Source organism: Nannospalax galili, unplaced genomic scaffold, assembly GCF_000622305.1.
Source record: "Nannospalax galili isolate Female #2095 unplaced genomic scaffold, S.galili_v1.0 scaffold1744, whole genome shotgun sequence".
NCBI lineage: Eukaryota > Metazoa > Chordata > Mammalia > Rodentia > Spalacidae > Nannospalax > Nannospalax galili.
Window position 1 is genome coordinate 32,106 of NW_008351359.1, and position 19,141 is coordinate 51,246.

General features: G+C 46.1%; 2 protein-coding genes across 3 annotated transcripts in view; one reads left to right on the top strand and one right to left on the bottom strand.

Moving 5' to 3' along the window:
* Cmc2 (C-X9-C motif containing 2) overlaps positions 1-14,010 on the bottom strand; it is a 32,018-nt gene extending 18,008 nt beyond the window's left edge. Inside the window, exons 1-2 of one of the 2 annotated variants that reach the window (XM_008848261.2) lie at positions 13,742-14,010; positions 1,630-1,740 (exon numbers count right to left, since the gene is read on the bottom strand). In XM_008848261.2, the coding sequence (XP_008846483.1) occupies positions 1,630-1,710 (81 nt within the window). In that variant the 5' untranslated portion in view covers positions 1,711-1,740; positions 13,742-14,010. The other variant, XM_008848260.3, reaches the window with a different exon arrangement.
* Positions 14,011-14,143: 133 nt separating this feature from the next.
* Positions 14,144-19,141, top strand: part of Cenpn (centromere protein N) — a 28,816-nt gene continuing 23,818 nt past the window's right edge. The window contains exon 1 of the mRNA XM_008848262.2: positions 14,144-14,267. The gene's annotated coding sequence lies outside the window, so the exon portion shown is untranslated. The remainder of the gene's footprint in view (positions 14,268-19,141) is intronic.

Below are 19,141 nucleotides of genomic sequence, written 5' to 3' on the forward strand. Positions count from 1 at the left end.
CACTTCTCTGTATTATTAAATTTGATACATCATAGTTTAAAAATATCATGAGGTAAATAGAAGCACCAAAATTAAAGAAAAACACAAGTTGTTGGTCAGGGTGGCCCAAGTACTTCTCTGTATTATTAAATTTGATACATTCATAGTTTAAAAATATCATGAGGTAAACAGAAGCACCAAAATTAAAGAAAAACACAAGTTGTTGGTCAGGGTGGCCCAAGAGACTCTCAGACAGTAACCCAGCATAGAACTGGGAAAATGAACAGCAGGCCCCAATCTTATCTAAAGGAATATTGGCAACTGATTACTGCTAGATGAGGAACAGCTGATCTTCCTAAAACACGGCTCTCTAGATAGGCTAACTAGATTCAGCAGGCTGGACAAGCACTGGGGAACGGCTGGGGGTGCCGACAACACAGTGGACAGTAACAGGGATGACAGAGTATATGGGCTCCAGTGGGGGTGGGGGGAGGCTATGGGAGGGTGCCATTTGGGAAGTGGGTATATAGATGAATAAGATTGTGTGGGACGTTCTGTATGATATACACACAAAAAAATCAACAAATAAAAAAAGGAGTTATATTTGAGGAAGAAGCATAAAAATTTATTTCATGTTCATTAGTAGAGGTGATAAACATTACCAGTGCAATCTAGCTGATGATTTTATATCCATACTCAGGTGCCAAGGATCCAAGTGTAACCGACTGTGGTGACTAGTAATAATCAGATACATAGAGATCAGAGACGCATGTGCAAACATCTAAGTGTTAGTAGCATTAAAAATGAGTCTTTCTAAGCCGAGTGCACGCCTTTAATCCCAGCACTCGGGAGACAGAGGCAAGCAGATCTCTGTGAGTTCAAGGCCAGCCTGGTCTACATAGTAAGTTCTAGGACAGCTGGGGCTACAGGGAGACCCTGATTCAAAAAGAAAAAAAAAAAAGTGTTTAAATTACCATAAAACACAAAATGAGGACTGTCAAATAGTGGAAATCTTGTAATGATCAGAAAAACTGGAGCTGGGTGTAAGTGTTCTAGCATCCCACCTCTAAGAAAGGAAGGCATTTCACTTCAAAAGCATGGATTCCAACTGACACGTGATTTCTAAAGTCCTCTAATGCAACATTTAAGAAAGCGGTATGGCAGAGGGGAGTCAAATGCATCAATTGCTAGTCTTCAGGAAACTCTGACTCCTCACAGTGTTCATCAACCCGACCCAAACCTAGACAAACCTGAGACAAGATCATCTCAACTGAGGCATTTCCTGAGTGTTAACTGATGTAGGAGGGCCCAGCACAGTGCTGTCCCTAGGCAGGTGGGCCTGGCTTGAGTAAGGAGGGTAGCTGAGCAAGCAGAGGGAAAGCAAGCGGGAAAGCAGTGCTCCTCAGGGGTCTCTACCTCAGTCCCTGCCTCCAGGTTCCTGCCTCGGCTTCCCGCAGTGATGGACTGTGACACTAAATAAACCCTTTCCTCCCCAAGTAGTATCTGGTCAGTGTTTTATCACAGCAACAGAATGTACACTGGGACCGGCTCATTATGAACACTTATCTCTCCTTCTCTAGCAGAGAACATTTCAAGAGTGTTGTCACTAAGCGTCACTTGTGTTCTATGGTCATTTTTCTGAACGCTTACATTTTTGTGACATTCCTTAAGCAAGTTAATCAAGGTGTTGCATTCTTCAGTGTGCAAGTGTGGAGATAAGTCAGGATGCATCTTCAGGAGGAAGGACCACAGCAGTGCAACCTGTGAATACAAGCATTCCATGAATAGGCATGATAGACCAAGAATACCACCCAACCCTAATTTCAGTAGGAATCAAGTCACCTTATCAGAAGAGAATGTTAATTAACCAGCTGTGTGGCCTTAGGCAAACTACTCAACTGGAACCACAGATTCTTACCCAATGACTTAAATATCCAGGAAGTTATCAGACTTTAGAAAACCTGCTAGTCCAGGGGTAGAAGAGCAGTAATCCTTGTAATCCTCAGGAGAGCTAATCCTGGACTAAGCGCTCAAGCAGAAACAGCCTGCCTTTGCTAATAAGGCCCTCTTTAAATGCTTCTCACAGGTGAAATTTCACCAATTAAGTGAATTGGCTTAATAGACAGGGTTTCCCTGTAGCCCCAGCTGACCAGGAACTCGATATGTAGACCAGGCTGATCTCAATTTCACAGAAATTAGCCTGCCTCAATCTTCCTAGAGCGGGGATTAAAGGTGTGTGCCACCACGCCCAGCTTAGTAATTCTTTTAAAGCATATATTCCTCTGAGAGGGTTAAAAGGCCATTAGTCAGTCTCACATTAGTGTGACTTAATACAGATTGCTTCCTTTTTAACATCTGGCTGAGAAAACCTCCCTAAATGATGAAGTGAAAGAAGATGCCAGACAATTTTCTTTTCAAATTTAATGGATCATACATAAAAGTAATTATTACACTGAAAATAGGAAGCTAAGATCTCTGAAATTAGTTTAATGGTTCAATCACAAAGTAGAAAATTAGCAACCAAGGCCAAAGGAAACTCATTATTTTGAAATGTTTGCTATAGTTACATTATGCAGTATTACTGTGCTATCCTTTAAAACACACTTTAACTCAGAAAACACCCAGAAGAATGCACTACTTGTTTTAATCTTTGTTAAAATTTTTTATATTTTATTATTTTTATTTTATGTGTATGCGTGTATTGCCTGCATGTAGGTAAGTGCACCCGTGTCGTGCAATGCCTGCGGAGGACAGAAGGGACTTACAGACTGTTGTTAGCCACCATGTAGGTGCTAAGAACCCAGGTCTTATGCAAGAAAGAACAGTGTTCTTAACCACTGAGCCATCTCTCCAGCCCTTTTTTTAATCTTTGTAAAAAGAAAACCTAAGAACTACTCCAGACATCAGGCAGCTCATAAACCAACATGCAGGCAGTTCCAGGGGATCAATGGCCAGCCTCTTCTGGCCTCTACTGGCATGGCATGCCCATGGTGCACATAAGCACATGGAGGCGCGCGCACACACACACACACACACACACACACACACACACTAAGCAAATCTTAAGAAACAAAACAAACAAAACCCCCAGAAAATAACAAGTGCTAGTGAGGCTGTGGAGGAACTGGAACCCTGTGCACTGCTGGTAATGTAAAATAGTGCAGCCACTCTGGGAAATAGTAGCTAGGAAAAAATTAGACATAGGGACCCAGACATATAATTTCAGCACTCAGGAGGCAGAGCAGGAGAAAACTGAGCTCAAGCCAGTCTGACGTGGTTACATAGCAAATTCCAGGCCAGCACAAGCTACGTAGTGAGACTCTCTCAAAATGTGCTATATGACCGAGCAACCCAAAGAACTGAAGGCAGTGCCCTGAAAAAGACTGTAAGACGCTCATGTGCATAGACGGCCCACGATAGCAGAAACAAGCAATCTAAAGAGCACACACAGATGCACAGACAAGCACAATGCACACACATGATGAAAAACCACTGAGTCCCAGCAGGGAAAGAAGCTAGCATGCTGCGACTGGATGCACTTTGGGGAAAATATGCTCAAAGCATTTCCGTCTCAAAGGCAAAATACTGCAAAATGTCACTTGCATGAAGTGCCTAAGAGCAGTCAGGCTGCACACACAGGAGAACAGAGCAGTCAGACTGCACACACAGGAGAACAGAGCAGTCAGGCTGCACACACAGGAGAACAGAGCAGTCAGACTGCACACACAGGAGAACAGAGCAGTCAGACTGCACACACAGGAGAACAGAGCAGTCAGACTGCACACACAGGAGAACAGAGCAGTCAGACTGCACACACAGGAGAACAGAGCAGTCAGACTGCACACACAGGAGAACAGAGCAGTCAGACTGCACACACAGGAGAACAGAGCAGTCAGACTGCACACACAGGAGAACAGAGCAGTCAGACTGCACACACAGGAGAACAGAGCAGTCAGACTGCACACACAGGAGAACAGAGCAGTCAGACTGCACACACAGGAGAACAGAGCAGTCAGACTGCACACACAGGAGAACAGAGCAGTCAGACTGCACACACAGGAGAACAGAGCAGTCAGACTGCACACACAGGAGAACAGAGCAGTCAGACTGCACACACAGGAGAACAGAGCAGTCAGACTGCACACACAGGAGAACAGAGCAGTCAGACTGCACACACAGGAGAACAGAGCAGTCAGACTGCACACACAGGAGAACAGAGCAGTCAGACTGCACACACAGGAGAACAGAGCAGTCAGACTGCACACACAGGAGAACAGAGCAGTCAGACTGCACACACAGGAGAACAGAGCAGTCAGACTGCACACACAGGAGAACAGAGCAGTCAGACTGCACACACAGGAGAACAGAGCAGTCAGACTGCACACACAGGAGAACAGAGCAGTCAGATTGCACACAGAATAGTGGCTGCCAGGGGCTGAGGACAGGAAACATCAGCTGTTTAACAAGTAGTTTCCCTTTCTTAAGGAAAAAAAGAGTTACAAAGATAGAATGTGGTGACTGCTGTATAACATTAATGTGTTCAAAACTGATACACTGTGTGCCTAAACAGGGTTAGGGTGGCAGATCTCAGGGGAGGTGTATTATACTATAATCTGGAGAAAGAGAGGAAAGGAAGGAAAAGCAGCAGAGAATTGTGATCTTAGGTTGGGCAAAGAGTTCTTAGGTAAATAAAAAGCATCATCTCACCAATTTTTAAATCTTTTACACTTTAGAAAACACTATAAAGAAAATGAAAAGCCCCAGGCTGGTGAGATGGCTCAGCAGATAAAGGCACTTGCTGCCAAGTCTGAGGACCTGACTTCAATCCCCAGGACCCACATGGTGGAAGGAGAAAATAGATTCTAGCAAGTTTTCTTCTGGCCTCCATACAATTACTATGGTACACGCACACCCCACATACAAAAGTAAGGAAATGTAGTTTAAAAATTAAAGTTTTATTAAAAAAAAATTGAGAGGTCCCATTTGGGTGGCAATGGGGACATCAACTACGACGAACTTCCAACTGCTTTTAGGATGTTGGCAGATGTAGGCAGAAACGGGGGAGATAGGGGCACCACACTTTCTGCTCGACTGTGCTATGACCCTAAAACTGCTCTAAAAACTAAAATCTACTAAAATAAACAAATCATTGCACAAGCAGGCGAATCTCTGTCAGTTCAAGGCCAAACTGGTCTACATAACGAGCTCCAGGCCTTGTCTCAAAAAAAAAAAAAAAGCTAATCTTCCCATCGAGTGTTGATTATCCTGAATGCTGGGGTACTGGACTGAGTGAACATCAGAAAGGCTGTGTGAGTACTCACCAGTAATTCACACAGCTGAAAGCACACAGACTCAAGAACATTTGAAGCACAGAACTACAATTAACTGCTGGATGACATGGATGCCACATGACATGGCTATCAATTACTCTCTCTTTGGATGGCACTGGAGAAAAGCTCAGAGAAGGCAGAGGTAACAACACTTGGCTTAGCAAGCAGCATTCCTCACAGAGACCCTTTGACCGCACGCCTTGCTTCTGCTTGTCATACACAGCTCTCTGCAGTAAGAGCGCCCTGCACCTGCCCGCCAGCTCTTGCGAACCTCTCACAATTGTCATCCGAGGCTGAGAGGGGCGGGCCTGCTTCTCCACTGTCAATGCTCTTGGTGCCTCGAGCCTAACCTCCTCTGCTTCAACTTCTTTATGCTCCTGCCGCAGTTCAATCAGCTCTTCACCAGAAAGCTCCTCGCCCCAACAATGATACTCTTGAGAATGTCCTCCTCGTCAGTGTCCAATACTAGCTGCTTTCCGAGAGCTAGCATCTTGTCGCTATTGCATCACTAGCATCTTTGTTAAAGCCCTGATTGTACTCACGTCTTCCAAACTTCCTTCCAAAAGCAGTGCATGCATGCTGTGTGACGTCTTCCCATGCTGCAGCAATGTTCCGGATAGCATGCAGGATGTAAAACCTTTCCAGAACTCGAGGAGTGTTTGACCAGATTTAGTGGCTTCCACGTCCTATGCAAGTATTTTCTATAAATAGTGTGCTCTGAACACAGCTATAGCACCTGGTCCAGTGGCTGAAGAGCATGGTAGTGGTCTCCGCAAATACACCAGCTGTACACCAGGATGCACTTCACTAACGTGTGGTGGGTGCATAAATAGTGTGCTCTGAACACAGCTATAGCACCTGGTCCAGTGGCTGAATAGCATGGTAGTGGTCTCCACAAATACACCAGCTGTACACCAGGATGCACTTCACTAACGTGTGGTGGGTGTCCTGGAGCACCGTCTAGGATCCGAAGAACCTTGAATGGGACACTGCTTTGCCTGTGATCTTCTCTTGCTTGTGGAACAGAACAGGTCAGAAACCAGTCTTCAACAATGCTGATGCCATCCAAGCCTTCTCGTTATGGTGACAGTAAACAGGAAGCCTTGTTCATTTTTGGATGTTCTAGGTTCTGAGTGGTAGATCAGAAAAGGCTTTCATTTGAACTGTGTAACATCCCCTCCCAAGAGCAGAGCTCTGCAGCCTCTGATTCCTCGTCTTGTCTTGGACTCTTCACGATGCATGCACCTCTGACATGCACTTCCACAACACACTTGTTTTATCAACATTAAATGTCTGTTCCGGTAAGTATCTCTGATCCACAATTATCCTATGCAACTCTTCCCTAAATGATTCAGCACATTCAACATCAGCAGCAGCTGCCTCGCCACTTAACACGATGAAAATTATGACGTTTTTTTGACGCGTGGGAACCACCCATGACTTGCTGTAAACATCTGTGTCTAGGTGGGATCAGCATGCTCTCTGAGCAGATTGAAGAGGCTCCTAGCCTTAGCCTGGATCATCCTCAGGCTCAGTGGGATGCGCTCTGGACCTGCTCTTCTGTCCACTCAACCAGTAACTTTTCCATGTCGTTGACGGGCCCAGCTCTTCATGATGACAGTGAACTTAACAGATGCTGATGATTTCACTGCAACACTAATTCGCTTCTTATCCTTCAAGATGGTTGAATTGTGGACTGGGAAAGTCCTGACTGCCATGAGATGACCATTACTGGCTTACCACCTTCATGCTGGGCAATTATTTTAAGCTTCAACTCCAGAGTAATCGCCTTCCTCCTTCTCTTTACACCAGAAGCAGGAGACACAGATGGGCATTCTGTAGACATGTTGGGATGCCAAAACAGAAAAACACAATATCCAAAAAGTACTGGCAACACACACACTGTAAAGTCTGACCTCATGATCCTAAGGCTGTCCAAGAGCCACAGCCTGCTGCACTACCCAGCATCAAGAGAACTATCGCTGGCCATGGAAAAGATCACAGGTCAAAATCCCATGAAAGGTTCCTACTGACTGTGTACTGCTTTTGCATCATTGTAAAGTTGAAGAATCTTAAGTTCAACCACCATTAAATTAGGGACTGTCTATAATCAGAAAGTCAGTCAATACCAAACATGCATTAGGGTATGGAGAAATGAACTCACACACTGCTATATAGAGGATGTAAAATAGCAGATACTTAGGGAAACATTTTGCAGTTTCTTAAGAAGTAAAACACACAAACGTACCAGATAACTCAACAACTGCACACCTAGGACCCTACTCAATAAGTGAAAACTTAAATTCACTGGGGCTTGAAAGATGGCTCAGTGGTTGAGTATTGGCTACTCTTACAGAGGAACTGGGTTCAGTTCCCAACACCTACATGGTGGCTAACAACCATTCATAACTTGAGTCCCAAGGGGTCTGATGCCCTCTTCTGGCTTCTACAGGCACTACACACATGCAGGCAGAACACATAAAATAAGTTTTTTTAAAAAAACTTAAATCTACTCAAAGACGTGTGTGAATATGCACAGAAGCACTGTTTTTATATCTGAACCTGGAAACCACCCAAATGCCTAATAATTACCAAGTAAACACAAGCAAAATGCGGTTTGACTGTATAATATGCTACATAGCAATTAAAAGAAACTAGTGACACATGATCTAACACTGGTGAACTACATATTGAATGACTACATTTAGAAAAGGTTAAGTTTGGGCGGGAGAGAGGGCTCGGTGGTTAAGAACACTGGTCGTTCTTGCAGAAGACCTGGGTTTGAATCCCAGCACCCACATGGCAGCTAACAACTGTCTGTAACTCCAGTTCCAGGGGATCCGACAGTCTCTTCTGACCTCCGCAGGCATTGCACAACACAGGTGCACTTACCTACATGCAGGCAATACATGCATACACATAAAATAATAAATACTAATAAAAAGAAAAGGTTAGGTTTATACCAACAAAAAACAAGCCACTGGTTCTCTGGAACCAAAAGGGAGAATGAAGGTTAATTTGAACAAAAAGGGCTGTCTTTGAGTGCTCAAACTGTTCTAAACTGGGTCACAGTAATGGCTGCACAATTCTACAACTTACTAAAGTCACTGAGTTCACTTACAATGGTCCAATTTTATGGTATGTATATTATACCTCAATATATTTTAAAATAAAAAGTCTGAGAAATAGGTGCATATGTTTCAGAAAGTTCAAATTGCCTATCCACTCCCAACAAATACCCTCCAAAGTCTGACAAATAATTCCCATGAATTACAGCACAGCTACTACTTTACACTGCAATTTTATTAAGGTATCTGTAACTACCATACACACACACCATAGCTAAAGGCCACAAATCAGGCTGTTCCACCCAGCTGGGTATTTGAAATGGAAAATGGAAAGGAAGCCATGTTCAAGTTGTTTCACCAGCGCACAGACTGCAGGTCATTTTAATGACAAATTATTGTCTCAGAAGAATGAAGACTGATATGGTACTTCAGCAATGTATGCCAAGCACGCCCTGGTATCGCACCTCCAGCGACATATGATGCAGTTATCTTGTTTCCATCTGGCTTGCTTTTTCTGGAAGTACACTAGTTTCCCACCTAGCAAATTACTTTAATATTTTATTTCACAAATGTACCTGTCAAAATATTTTCATATATTTTTAATCAATCAGCCCTCAAATTGTGCCTTTACAGTTCAAACACAAACTTAGGATGCTTTGAAATAGCTTTTTTTAATTAGCAAAGCAAAGACAGATGGTCTCTACTTTCGGTGACTTTATTATAGTGGAAAAGTGACATGCATTCAGAAACTGTGGTTCAGAACTTGGTATTTTTATAAACCAGCAATATGCAGCGCAGCGTCACAAGCCTTCCCAGTGCTGGGCAGTGGCACCCAGTTCCCACTCCCAGGCAGAGAAACTACCCACACTCGATGGGCAGTTATTTTCTGAAGGACTATTGTGTTTTCACATTCTTGTCATACCTAGAAAATGTCCAACTGTGCGCGAAAGATATTCAAGATCTTATTTTTACGGGCAGTTATTTTCTGAAGCACTATTGTGTTTTCACATTACCTAGAAAATGTCCAACTGTGCGCGAAAGATATTCAAGATCTTATTTTTAAAGTGTCTTTGTATTAGAAGATTCTGCCCAACTGTAAGTTAATGTAAGCATTCTGGGCATATGCAGTAGACTGGGATAAGCTACAACATTTAGTCAGTTGGAAATACCGAACTCATTTTTTTTCAGTGCTGGGGATCAAATCACAGGCCATGTGTGTGCTAAGCAAGCACTCCTACACTACACTTCATCCCCTGCCCTTAAAAGAAGTTTTGACTTAAATTTCAGCTTACAGTGAGTTTATCTGGACGTGCTCCACAAATCAAGAAGCAGCTGTATTCAAGAAGGTGCTTGGCCAAGCTATGCATGCATATCATATATAAACAAAGACAAAGACTTTCTGCCCACTATAACAAAATTCACTTAAAATATGCTTAACACCATAGAGCTAGGCAGGGGAGTTATATTTTTCACATCTTAATTCAGAAATAATGATCTTCAAGCATGGAGCTCCTCTAATTGTTTACCCTAGGTGACTAGTTCAAACAATTATTTTGCTTCCTCCTATTCTTGGTGAGAAAGCTGTTCTACCTTAGCCCTGAACAGGCTTATCTAACAAATTCCTTGCTGTACCACCAGGTGGCACAATTTTAGAACACAAGTAAGAGACTAGCTACAAAGGATAACCAGCCAGTAATGCACGCTGGATGTCTAATGGGGGGATCTCCCTATAGTAACTTTGTTTGAGTTCCCTTTACAAAAATTTTGTTGCTGTGCGGCTACCCAGCAAAGAAATTTACCCTAAAGTTGCAATTTGTAATATTTTAAAATAAGGAAAGGGCCTGGAACCCCAGCACGGGCAGCAGACACAAGTGGATCCTGGAGCCCAATACCCAGACAGTCTGGCCCAAATGGTAAGTTTCAGGCTCAATGAGAGACTGGGTGGCATAAGGTAAGAGTGATACAGAGCAGGGCAGGTGATGTCCTCCTCTGTCCTGAGTAGACAGGCACGCGCGCACACGGGTGTGCACACACATACACACACACACACACACACACACACACACACACACACACAATAAAACATTTTTAATTTAGAAAGGTCAGCAAGTTGGCTCAGAGGGTAAATAAAGGTGCTTGCTACCACACATGACAACTTGAGTTTGACCCCCAGAACCCACATGGTGGACAGAGAGAACAGATACCCACAAGTTGTCCTCTGACCCCCATGCCCATGTGTGCGGCAAGCTTGGACACACACACATGCCAGGGCACACACAAACATAAACATCTATAATGAGAAATACATGATTCTGAGGGCTTTTTAAAATAAATAAATAAAAATTAAATGATTAAATAAGGTAAGCTAAAAATAAAACAAGGCCGGGTGTGGTGGCGCACACCTTTATTCCCAGCACTTGGGAAGCAGAGGCAGGCGGATCTCTGTGAGTTCAAGGCCAGCCTGGTCTACATAAGGGAATTCCAGGCCAGCTGGGGCTACAGGGGTACCCTGTCTCATAAAGACCCAAAGAACAATGAGCTGAGGCCAGAAGTCTCTTGCTGGGTCTGAAAAAATCTGTTCTCTAGCAAAAACTGGAAATTTACATTTAATGCTTTTTAAAATATATCAGTTTTGGGTTTGGGGGGGGTTGGTCTTTTTTGAGACATGGTTTTCCTGTAGCCGCAGCTGGCCCAGATTCACTAATGGAGACCAGGCTGGCCTTGAACTCACAGAAATCCGCCTGCCTCTGCCTCCTGAGTGCTGGGATTAAAGGTGTGCTCCACCATGCCCAGCACATGTATCAGTTTTTTAAAGACAAGATTTCCAATAGACCTTGAACTTCTCATCCTCCTGTTTCCCTGTTCAAACCTGCCACCACACCCGATGGACCCTAGGGCTTTGCTTAGGCAAGCACTCAACTGAGCTACACCCTCAGTCCTTTAAAATGTATTTTTTAAAAGCAGCAGCAAAGGTACTTGGCACCAAGTCTGCTCGCCTGTTCAGTTCCTAGGACCAACACGGCGGAAGAGAACCCACTCCTGCAAGTTGTCCTGACTTCTACACATGCATCATGGCACTCACATTCCGATACACACGCACAGACACACGTACATAAAAACAAATATAATAAAAACAATGTTTTAAGGCTACATGTCAGAAAGCTCTGGGATTAATTTGGTATTTTCCATACCTTTAATCATATCCCAACAGAAGTAGGAGACATGGCAGGGGATGGCCCACCTTCCCTACCCACTTAACGCAGTAGCTGTAAGAGGGAATCCAAGCTATCAGGCCTAGGAAAGACCATGTCACACTGCCCACTACTTCGAGTTCCACCAAACAGCTTCTCAAGAAACAGGCCTCCCTTGCAGCACTTGGAATTACTGATCAGCACCTGTAAAGCAGGAGGGTAAGCACCCTGCACATCACAGGAATTTCAGAGAAAAAAAACAATGTACACATAGAGAGTATTCTAGTCAGCGATGTAGTAAGTGCCCATTAAATGCTTGCTGAATGCTGAAATTAAATGCAATACAGAAGGAAAGTTTGGAAAAGAAGTTCACTTTCAATCAACTAAAAGAAGTGAAAAGTGGGGCTGGAGAGATGGCTCAGAGGTTAAGAGCTCTTTGCAGAGGACCTAGGTTCAGTTCCCAGGACCCACAGGACAAGTAACAACCATCTGTAACTCCAGTTTCAGAGGATTCAACGCCCTCTTCTGACCTACATCTTCAGATACTGCATGACACAGGTGTACTTACAAACATGCAGGCAATACACTAAAACAATTTTAGAAATACTATTAATTAAATGCAAAATCCTGAAGATAATGAGCCACAGAAGGGTGTCACAACAGAATCCCTTTAACACTGCAATGTTGTATACATTTAAAGTGTTTTTGTTTTGAGACAGGGTGTCATGTAATCCAGGCTGGCCTCAAACTCCAAGTTTGTAGGGGAGGATGCCCTTGAACACCTGCTCTTCCTATCAACCTCCCAAGCACTGGGTTTTGGGCGCAGGCCACCAGGTCCCACCTGTAGTTGTTGTTTGCGTAAAAAACAAATTTTTTTGGTCTTTAGCTCCAGCTGTCCTGAAACTCACTATCTGGACCAGGCTGGCCCTTGAACTCACAGCGATCCGCCTGTCTCTGCCTCCGGAGTGATGGGATTAAAGGCGAGCGCCATCACGCCGGGCTGTTTGTGTAAAGTTTTAGTAAAAAAAAAGTTTGCACGAGGCTGGCGAGATGGCTCAGAGGTTAAGAGCACTCCTCTGCCTCCCGAGTGATGGGATTAAAGGCGAGCGCCATTACGCCGGGCTGTTTGTGTAAAGTTTTAGTAAAAAAAAAAGTTTGCACGAGGCTGGCGAGATGGCTCAGAGGTTAAGAGCACTGGCTGCTTTTGCAGAGGACACAGGTTCAATTTCCAGCACCCACATGGCAGCTAACGACCATGTGTAACTCCAGTTCCAGGAGATTCAACAGCCTCTTCTGACCTCCGCAGAAATTGTATGACTCGGGTGCACTTACATACATGCAAGCTATACACATAAAAAAGTAAAACACAATAAGATTTTTTTGTCATTTTTAGACAGGGTCTCTTTGTAGCCCCAGCTGGCCTGGAACTCCCTACCGTAGACCAGGCTGGCCTCAAACTCACAGAGATCCACCTGCTTCGCTTCCCAAGTGCTGGGATTAAAGGCCTGTGCCACCATGCCCGGCAAAAAATAATAAAATATATATTTTTTAATGTTTCCAATAGTTCAACTCTACAGAAACCACAAGCACGGTCCTCAAAGACTATGAAGGAGATCTGGACGTTCACTTCCTTTGCCAAGTGTAGCATGGGGTCCCACATCACAAGCCAGGATGGTGACTTTTAGTCACTAATTCGTGCACTTCAAATGCATTCTAACAGTCTCCTCTTTCAACCAGCAAATTCCTAGACAAATAACAATAGTTTACTAAGTACCAAATACCTTGATGGGTTCCAGGCTCCAGAGCAAAGCCAGGAAGCATGGGTAGAGCTGCACGGTGACACCCCTGCTCAGCACCCGCGAGTGCCCAGCGGAGTCCAAGGCGGAGGCCCCTGAGTGCTGGGCAGAGCTGCACGGTGACACCCCAGCTCAGCACCCGCGAGTGCCCAGCGGAGTCCAAGGCGGAGGCCCCTGAGTGCTGGGCAGAGCTGCACGGTGACACCCCAGCTCAGCACCCGCGAGTCCCCAGCGAAGTCCAAGGCAGAGGCCCCGCGCTGAGCCGCGTCTCAGTTCGTCTGGCCCGAACTGAGCCGCGTCTTCCCGCTTCAACTTCCCCGAGACCCCGAGGGAGAGACCGCTCCTCCGGACCGCCCGGGCTCCCGGAACTCACTCACCGCCACTCGGCGCCCGGAAGTGCTGACAGCAAAGTCGCCGACGGGACGCGGAGACAGGTCACCCGCGGCCCGAGCGTGGCCCAGCAGCTGCAGAGAACTCCCACGCCCTCCACCGCGACCCCGCGAGGCCCCGCCCTCCGCCTCTCTCGTACACGCACCACCCCGCCTGGACCGGCCCACTCGCCAAGCTGAGGGGTAAAGAGTCTGTCCTCGGCCCAACGGGGTTCGCGTCCCTTCCGATGCGTCAACGGGCCCCCGGCGCTCAGAGAACAGTGCGGAGGCCGAGCCAGGTGGGCTGGACTTGAGGAGACGGCAGCTGACCTTAGAGACCTAGATGGGTAGGCGGGGCTTTGCGGCGGTGAGAGTGGCCATTGGAGACCTTGAAGGGCGGAGCTTGCGGTGGTGAAAGCGGCCATTGGAGCCTTTGAAGGTGGGCGGGGCTTGCGGCGGCGGGAGCGGCCATTGGAGGCTTTGAAGGCACCTCGGCGGGAACAGCTACGGAGGACCCGGCCGGCAATGTGGGCCGGTAAGACCGGCTTTAGCGGCGTGGGTTCGAGCTTTGAGGGTGGTGGGAGAGCTGAGGAAGCCGGAACCCATCCCTCTACGGCGGCTAGGTGGCTGCTGCCGCGCGTCTCGCAGCGCAGGTCTCGGCCTGTGATTGAGGGGCTGGGGTGGAGGCTGGGGTGGAAGAGGGCAACGACGCGCGCTAGTGACGTCATATCCGCCCGTGCTGGGGCGGGGCTTGGCGTGCGGCTCTGCTGCGGAGCCTTGCCTCCTGGAGCCTTGGGTTTCTGCTTTGCGCGGAGTTAGGAGCTTGTGTTGATGGTTGGCTCCCATGGCTTGCGTCTTCTTGGTTTATGCATTTTGTTGTTTACCCTCTGTGCTCCCTGTTGCATCCACGTGTGGAACGGGCACGTTACATAGAAGGGATCTCCTGTCATCTGTGTTCGTGGCATGTGCCATGTCAAGGTGCTAGGAAATAGAAGGAAATTTTAAAAGATCGCCGCAGGGAAAAGCTTATTCGAGGGCTTGCTAACTGTTGAAATGACGCCCGTCCTGCGGTTTCTTTAGAATGGCGTTCTGCAAGCTACCCAGAGTTGAGTCTAGAGGGGGCTGGACAGATAGTTCAGCGGTTAGGAGCACGCACTGCTCTTGTAGAGGACCCAGGTTCGAATCCCAGCAGCCGCATGACAGCTAACAGCCGTCTGTAATTCCAGTTCCAGGGGATCCGACGCCTCCTAACCTCCGAGGGCACTACACGACACGGGTGCACTAACCTACATGCAGGCAGTACGTTGATACACATGAAATCAAATTAAATAAAAAGAGTCTTCCAGAGTGTTAAGAAATGCTAAATCTCATCTGTGGCCATACTGCGCTGCACTGGTCACGTCCAGTCCCGGAAGCTTGTCAGGGTTCCGCCTGGTTAGTACTGGCATGGGAGGAATGCTAAATCTCAAAGCGGCTTTACATGCACCTTCCCCCTCCCCCAGTTTTGAAAGTCCTTCCAAGTGTTCCTCACGGAGGACAAGTGTTTTGCTAGTTCACTGAGTCCTAATCCTTCCTGGGTTATTTTCTTATACATACTGCCCAGAGAGAGTATCCAGCCATTCACCTACAAATATTTGTCAAGCACATATGAAATGGTTCTTGCACTGAGTAGACTGACACAGTTATGGAGCTGTTCGAACCTGAGTCTCTGCAGCCCTAAGGAGCTAGGCTCTGTCACCATTCTCAATAGGCCACTTAAACAGACCAGTAATCGTGAAAAGCAGAGAAAGATTTTTTTCAGTGTAGCCACATTGGGGAGAGGAACAAGGACCTGTGGCCCCCAAGTTTGTCTTCGGTGTCCAGACTAGAGGCAAAGGTATGCATAATCGAGCAGTCCTGGTCAAGGTGTGGTCCCACCATCACTGACCCAGCTGGGTCCTGGTTTCAGTCTCTCCTGCATGGGCATCTGACAAGTTGTCAGACAAGCTCCTCCTCTGGCCAGCACCAGGTGTTGGCCTTTTCCTTCTCCTAGCAGGTCCCTGAGGAATTCCCTGAGGTCCATTGTCTCAAGGAGGGGCATAAGCTTCTCTCTAGAACATCTCAGGCCCTGCCTGGATAGTCACGACACTGCTATAGATTGTAGAGGTGTAGCTAGACACACCTTATCCCTGCCCTGAGCACAACAGTGTAAGTGGTTCTGAAGAGAGAAGCCATGGAAGGTTTCAAGATACCCTGATCGGCTGGTCAGGATAAGTTTCTCTAAGGAGAAACCAGCTAAGCTGAGAACTGAATTACAACAAGAACTCACTGAAGACCGTTCTAGGCAAGGATAACCACAAGCATGATGGTCCAACTCCAGAGGGATCATTTTATCTGAGAGGAATTAAGACAGTGTGTAGCTGGAGCTCAGAAAACCTGTGAGGTGGGGCTGGGGATGTAGTTCAGTAGTAGAGTACTTGCCTAGCTTGAGGAAGGCCCTGGGTTCCATCTTTAACAGCACACGTACACACGAACACATGCATACACACAGGCACAGGAAGAATGGAAGGGAGAGAAGCAGGGCCAGATAATACAGGGTCTTTTTATTTTTTGAAACAGAGTCTCACTATGTAGCTCTCCCTGGCTGGCCTCCATCTCACAGAGATCCCCCTGCCTCTGCCTCCCCAGTGCTAGAATCAAAGGTGTGTACCACACTGGGCTAATTCAGGGTCACAGGGTCTTCTAGACCATGGTGAAGATTTTAGTTTTGACTTTTAAGGAAGAATGGTTCCCATCTGAGGATTTTCATGATCCTGATTCTGTCCCTATAGTCTAATTCATTAAGACCTAAGCTACTTTTTTCTCCTAAACCATCTTTATCTTTGCTATGATTTTCAGTGCCTTTTTAAAATACAGTCAGCTGGAGCTGGGGAAATGTAGCTCAGTTGGTAGAGTACTTGCCTACCATGGAAGAAGCCCTGGGTTTCATACCTCAAACCACAAAAAAACAGGTATAGTGGCCCACACTTGTAATCCCACCACCTGGGCCGTAGAGGCAGGAAGATCAGAAGTTTGAAGCCAGCCCAAGATACATTGAGACTCTGTCTCAAAAAATAAAAATAAGGGGCTAGAGATGACTCAGCTGATAAGAGCACTCTCTTGCAGAAGACTCAAGTTCAGTTCCCAGTACCTATATCTGGCAGTTCACAACCACCTGTAACTCCAGCTCCAGGGAATCTGACACCTTCTTCTGGCTTTCAGAGGCACCCCACACACGGTATATACATCCCCCCACACACACACACACATAAATAAATACAGTCAACTCATGTTTTGGGAAGTAAGTGGTAGCAGTAACTTATATCCAGTGTTCAAGACGCCGTTAAGATGTTAGATGTAAATCACAGGCAGGATCCTTGTAGGGGAATCGTCTGTTATCCTTGGTGATCACAGAGCAGTGAGGGAAGAGGGTGAGAATGACAGACCTGCCTTTTGTCTTAAATGTGGACACTAAGGTCTGGGTGCTCCTTCCTAGGAGACAAGCTGTTCCCGTCTACAGATCCTTTACTTAGTCTTTACGTAAAAATCATGCTTGTTTGCATTTTAGATTCTACTCAGTGTCCCCAGCTGAGGTGCCAGAGTAGGGTGACCTTCTGCTCTGAAGAAAGGTCGTAAAGGCTCAGCGTCTCCCTCTACACCAGAGCTTTGCTAGGTCCCACTCCTAAGAGTCTTTGCCCTCACCTATTGCTGAGGAAGCTGTCCCATGTTTGGGGCTCAAGACTTGGTGGGCACTTGAAGAATCTCACCTGCAGACATCAGCAGTTTGTTCATTGATAATGCACTGCTAGAGCTGTCCACACTTCATTGTAGTTCCACATTCTGCAGTTTCTCTTGCCCTAAGTCAGCCACTGACTAAATATTACATGGAAAATTCCAGAAAGAAACAATTCTTAAGTTTAAATAACTTTGTTAGCTGCATCACAGTATGGCAGAGGGCTTCATGGCAGTACCCTGTGTGATGGCAAACATGGGCAGAAGCGTGATCAGATGGCTAGAGGGAGCCAGAGAGCTAGTGGGGAAGCTGCCCCACTTTATACCACCTTTCTATTTGGGAGACAGGCACTACATAGCCCTAGGTGAGCCTGCTGTCCTTGTCTTCTGAGTGCTAAGTTTACAGGCCTCTATCACTATGCCTGGCTTAAAACTCATTCTCTGTGTGTACATGTGTGTGTGTATGTGTATGTATGTGTGAGTGTGTGTGTCAGGTGTAGACAGAAGCCAGAGGTAGACATACAGTGTCTTCCTCAGTCACTCTCACTGAACCTATGGCTCGCCGTTTCAGCTAGCCTGGCTGACCCGCACCCACATGGCAGCTAACAACTGTCCATAACTCCAGTTCCAGAGGCTCTGATGCCCTCTTCTGACTTCTGTGGGCATTGCACGACACAGGTGCACTTACATGCAGGCAATACGTATTATTCATACACAAAATAAAAAATAAAAATTTTTTTTAGAAATCCTTTAGGGACCTAATCTGGTCCCATTGGAGCTGACCTACCTACTCCCTTGAGAGTTCATTAATCCATTCTGAGGGTGGTGCCCAGAGACCTAATTGCCTTCCACCAAGCCTCCACCTCTTAAAGCTCTACCACCTCTTCATGCCATTAAATTAGGGACCAAACTTCACCCCAAGGGCACCTGAAGGACAAACCCTCCAGCCCTATCCTAATTATAGCAGCACTAATTTTCTCAAAAACTTTTAAAACATGCTGGATATACTGACTCAGACTTGTGATCCCAGCATTTAAGAGGCTGAGGCAGGAGGATTGCCACCAGTTTTAGTTGCGACTGGGCTGCATAGTGAATTCCATGCCAGGCTGGGCTACAGAGTGAGAGAGCTGGTGATAGAGTGGTTGTCTAGCAGTCACAAAGCCCAAGGTTCAATCCTGTCACCAAATAAAACCTATGCCTAGAGACGCATGCCTAGAATTCCAACACTTGGGAAACAGAGGCAGGAGGATCAAAAGTTCAAGGTTGGGGCTGGAGAGAAGTACAGGCAGGCAGCCTGTACTGCCCTTGCAGAGAACCTGAATTCAGTTCCCAGCACCCACATAGCAGCTAACAACCATTGTAACTCCAGTTCCAGGGGATCCAACACTCTCTTCTGACCTCTGCAAGCTTTGCATAACACAGGTGCACTTATACACATGCAGGCAATACATTCATACATAAAATAATAAAATTTTAAAAAAATTTTTTAAAAAAGAGAAAGAAAGAAAAGATTAAGAAAAGAAAGTGGGGGGATCATAGGTTGTGGTCATGCTCAGCTACATTACAAATCTCAGCTACATTACAAACCCAGTCATACCACTCCTTGGCATATACCCAAAGAATTCATCCTATTGCAGAGACACTTGTACATCCATTTTT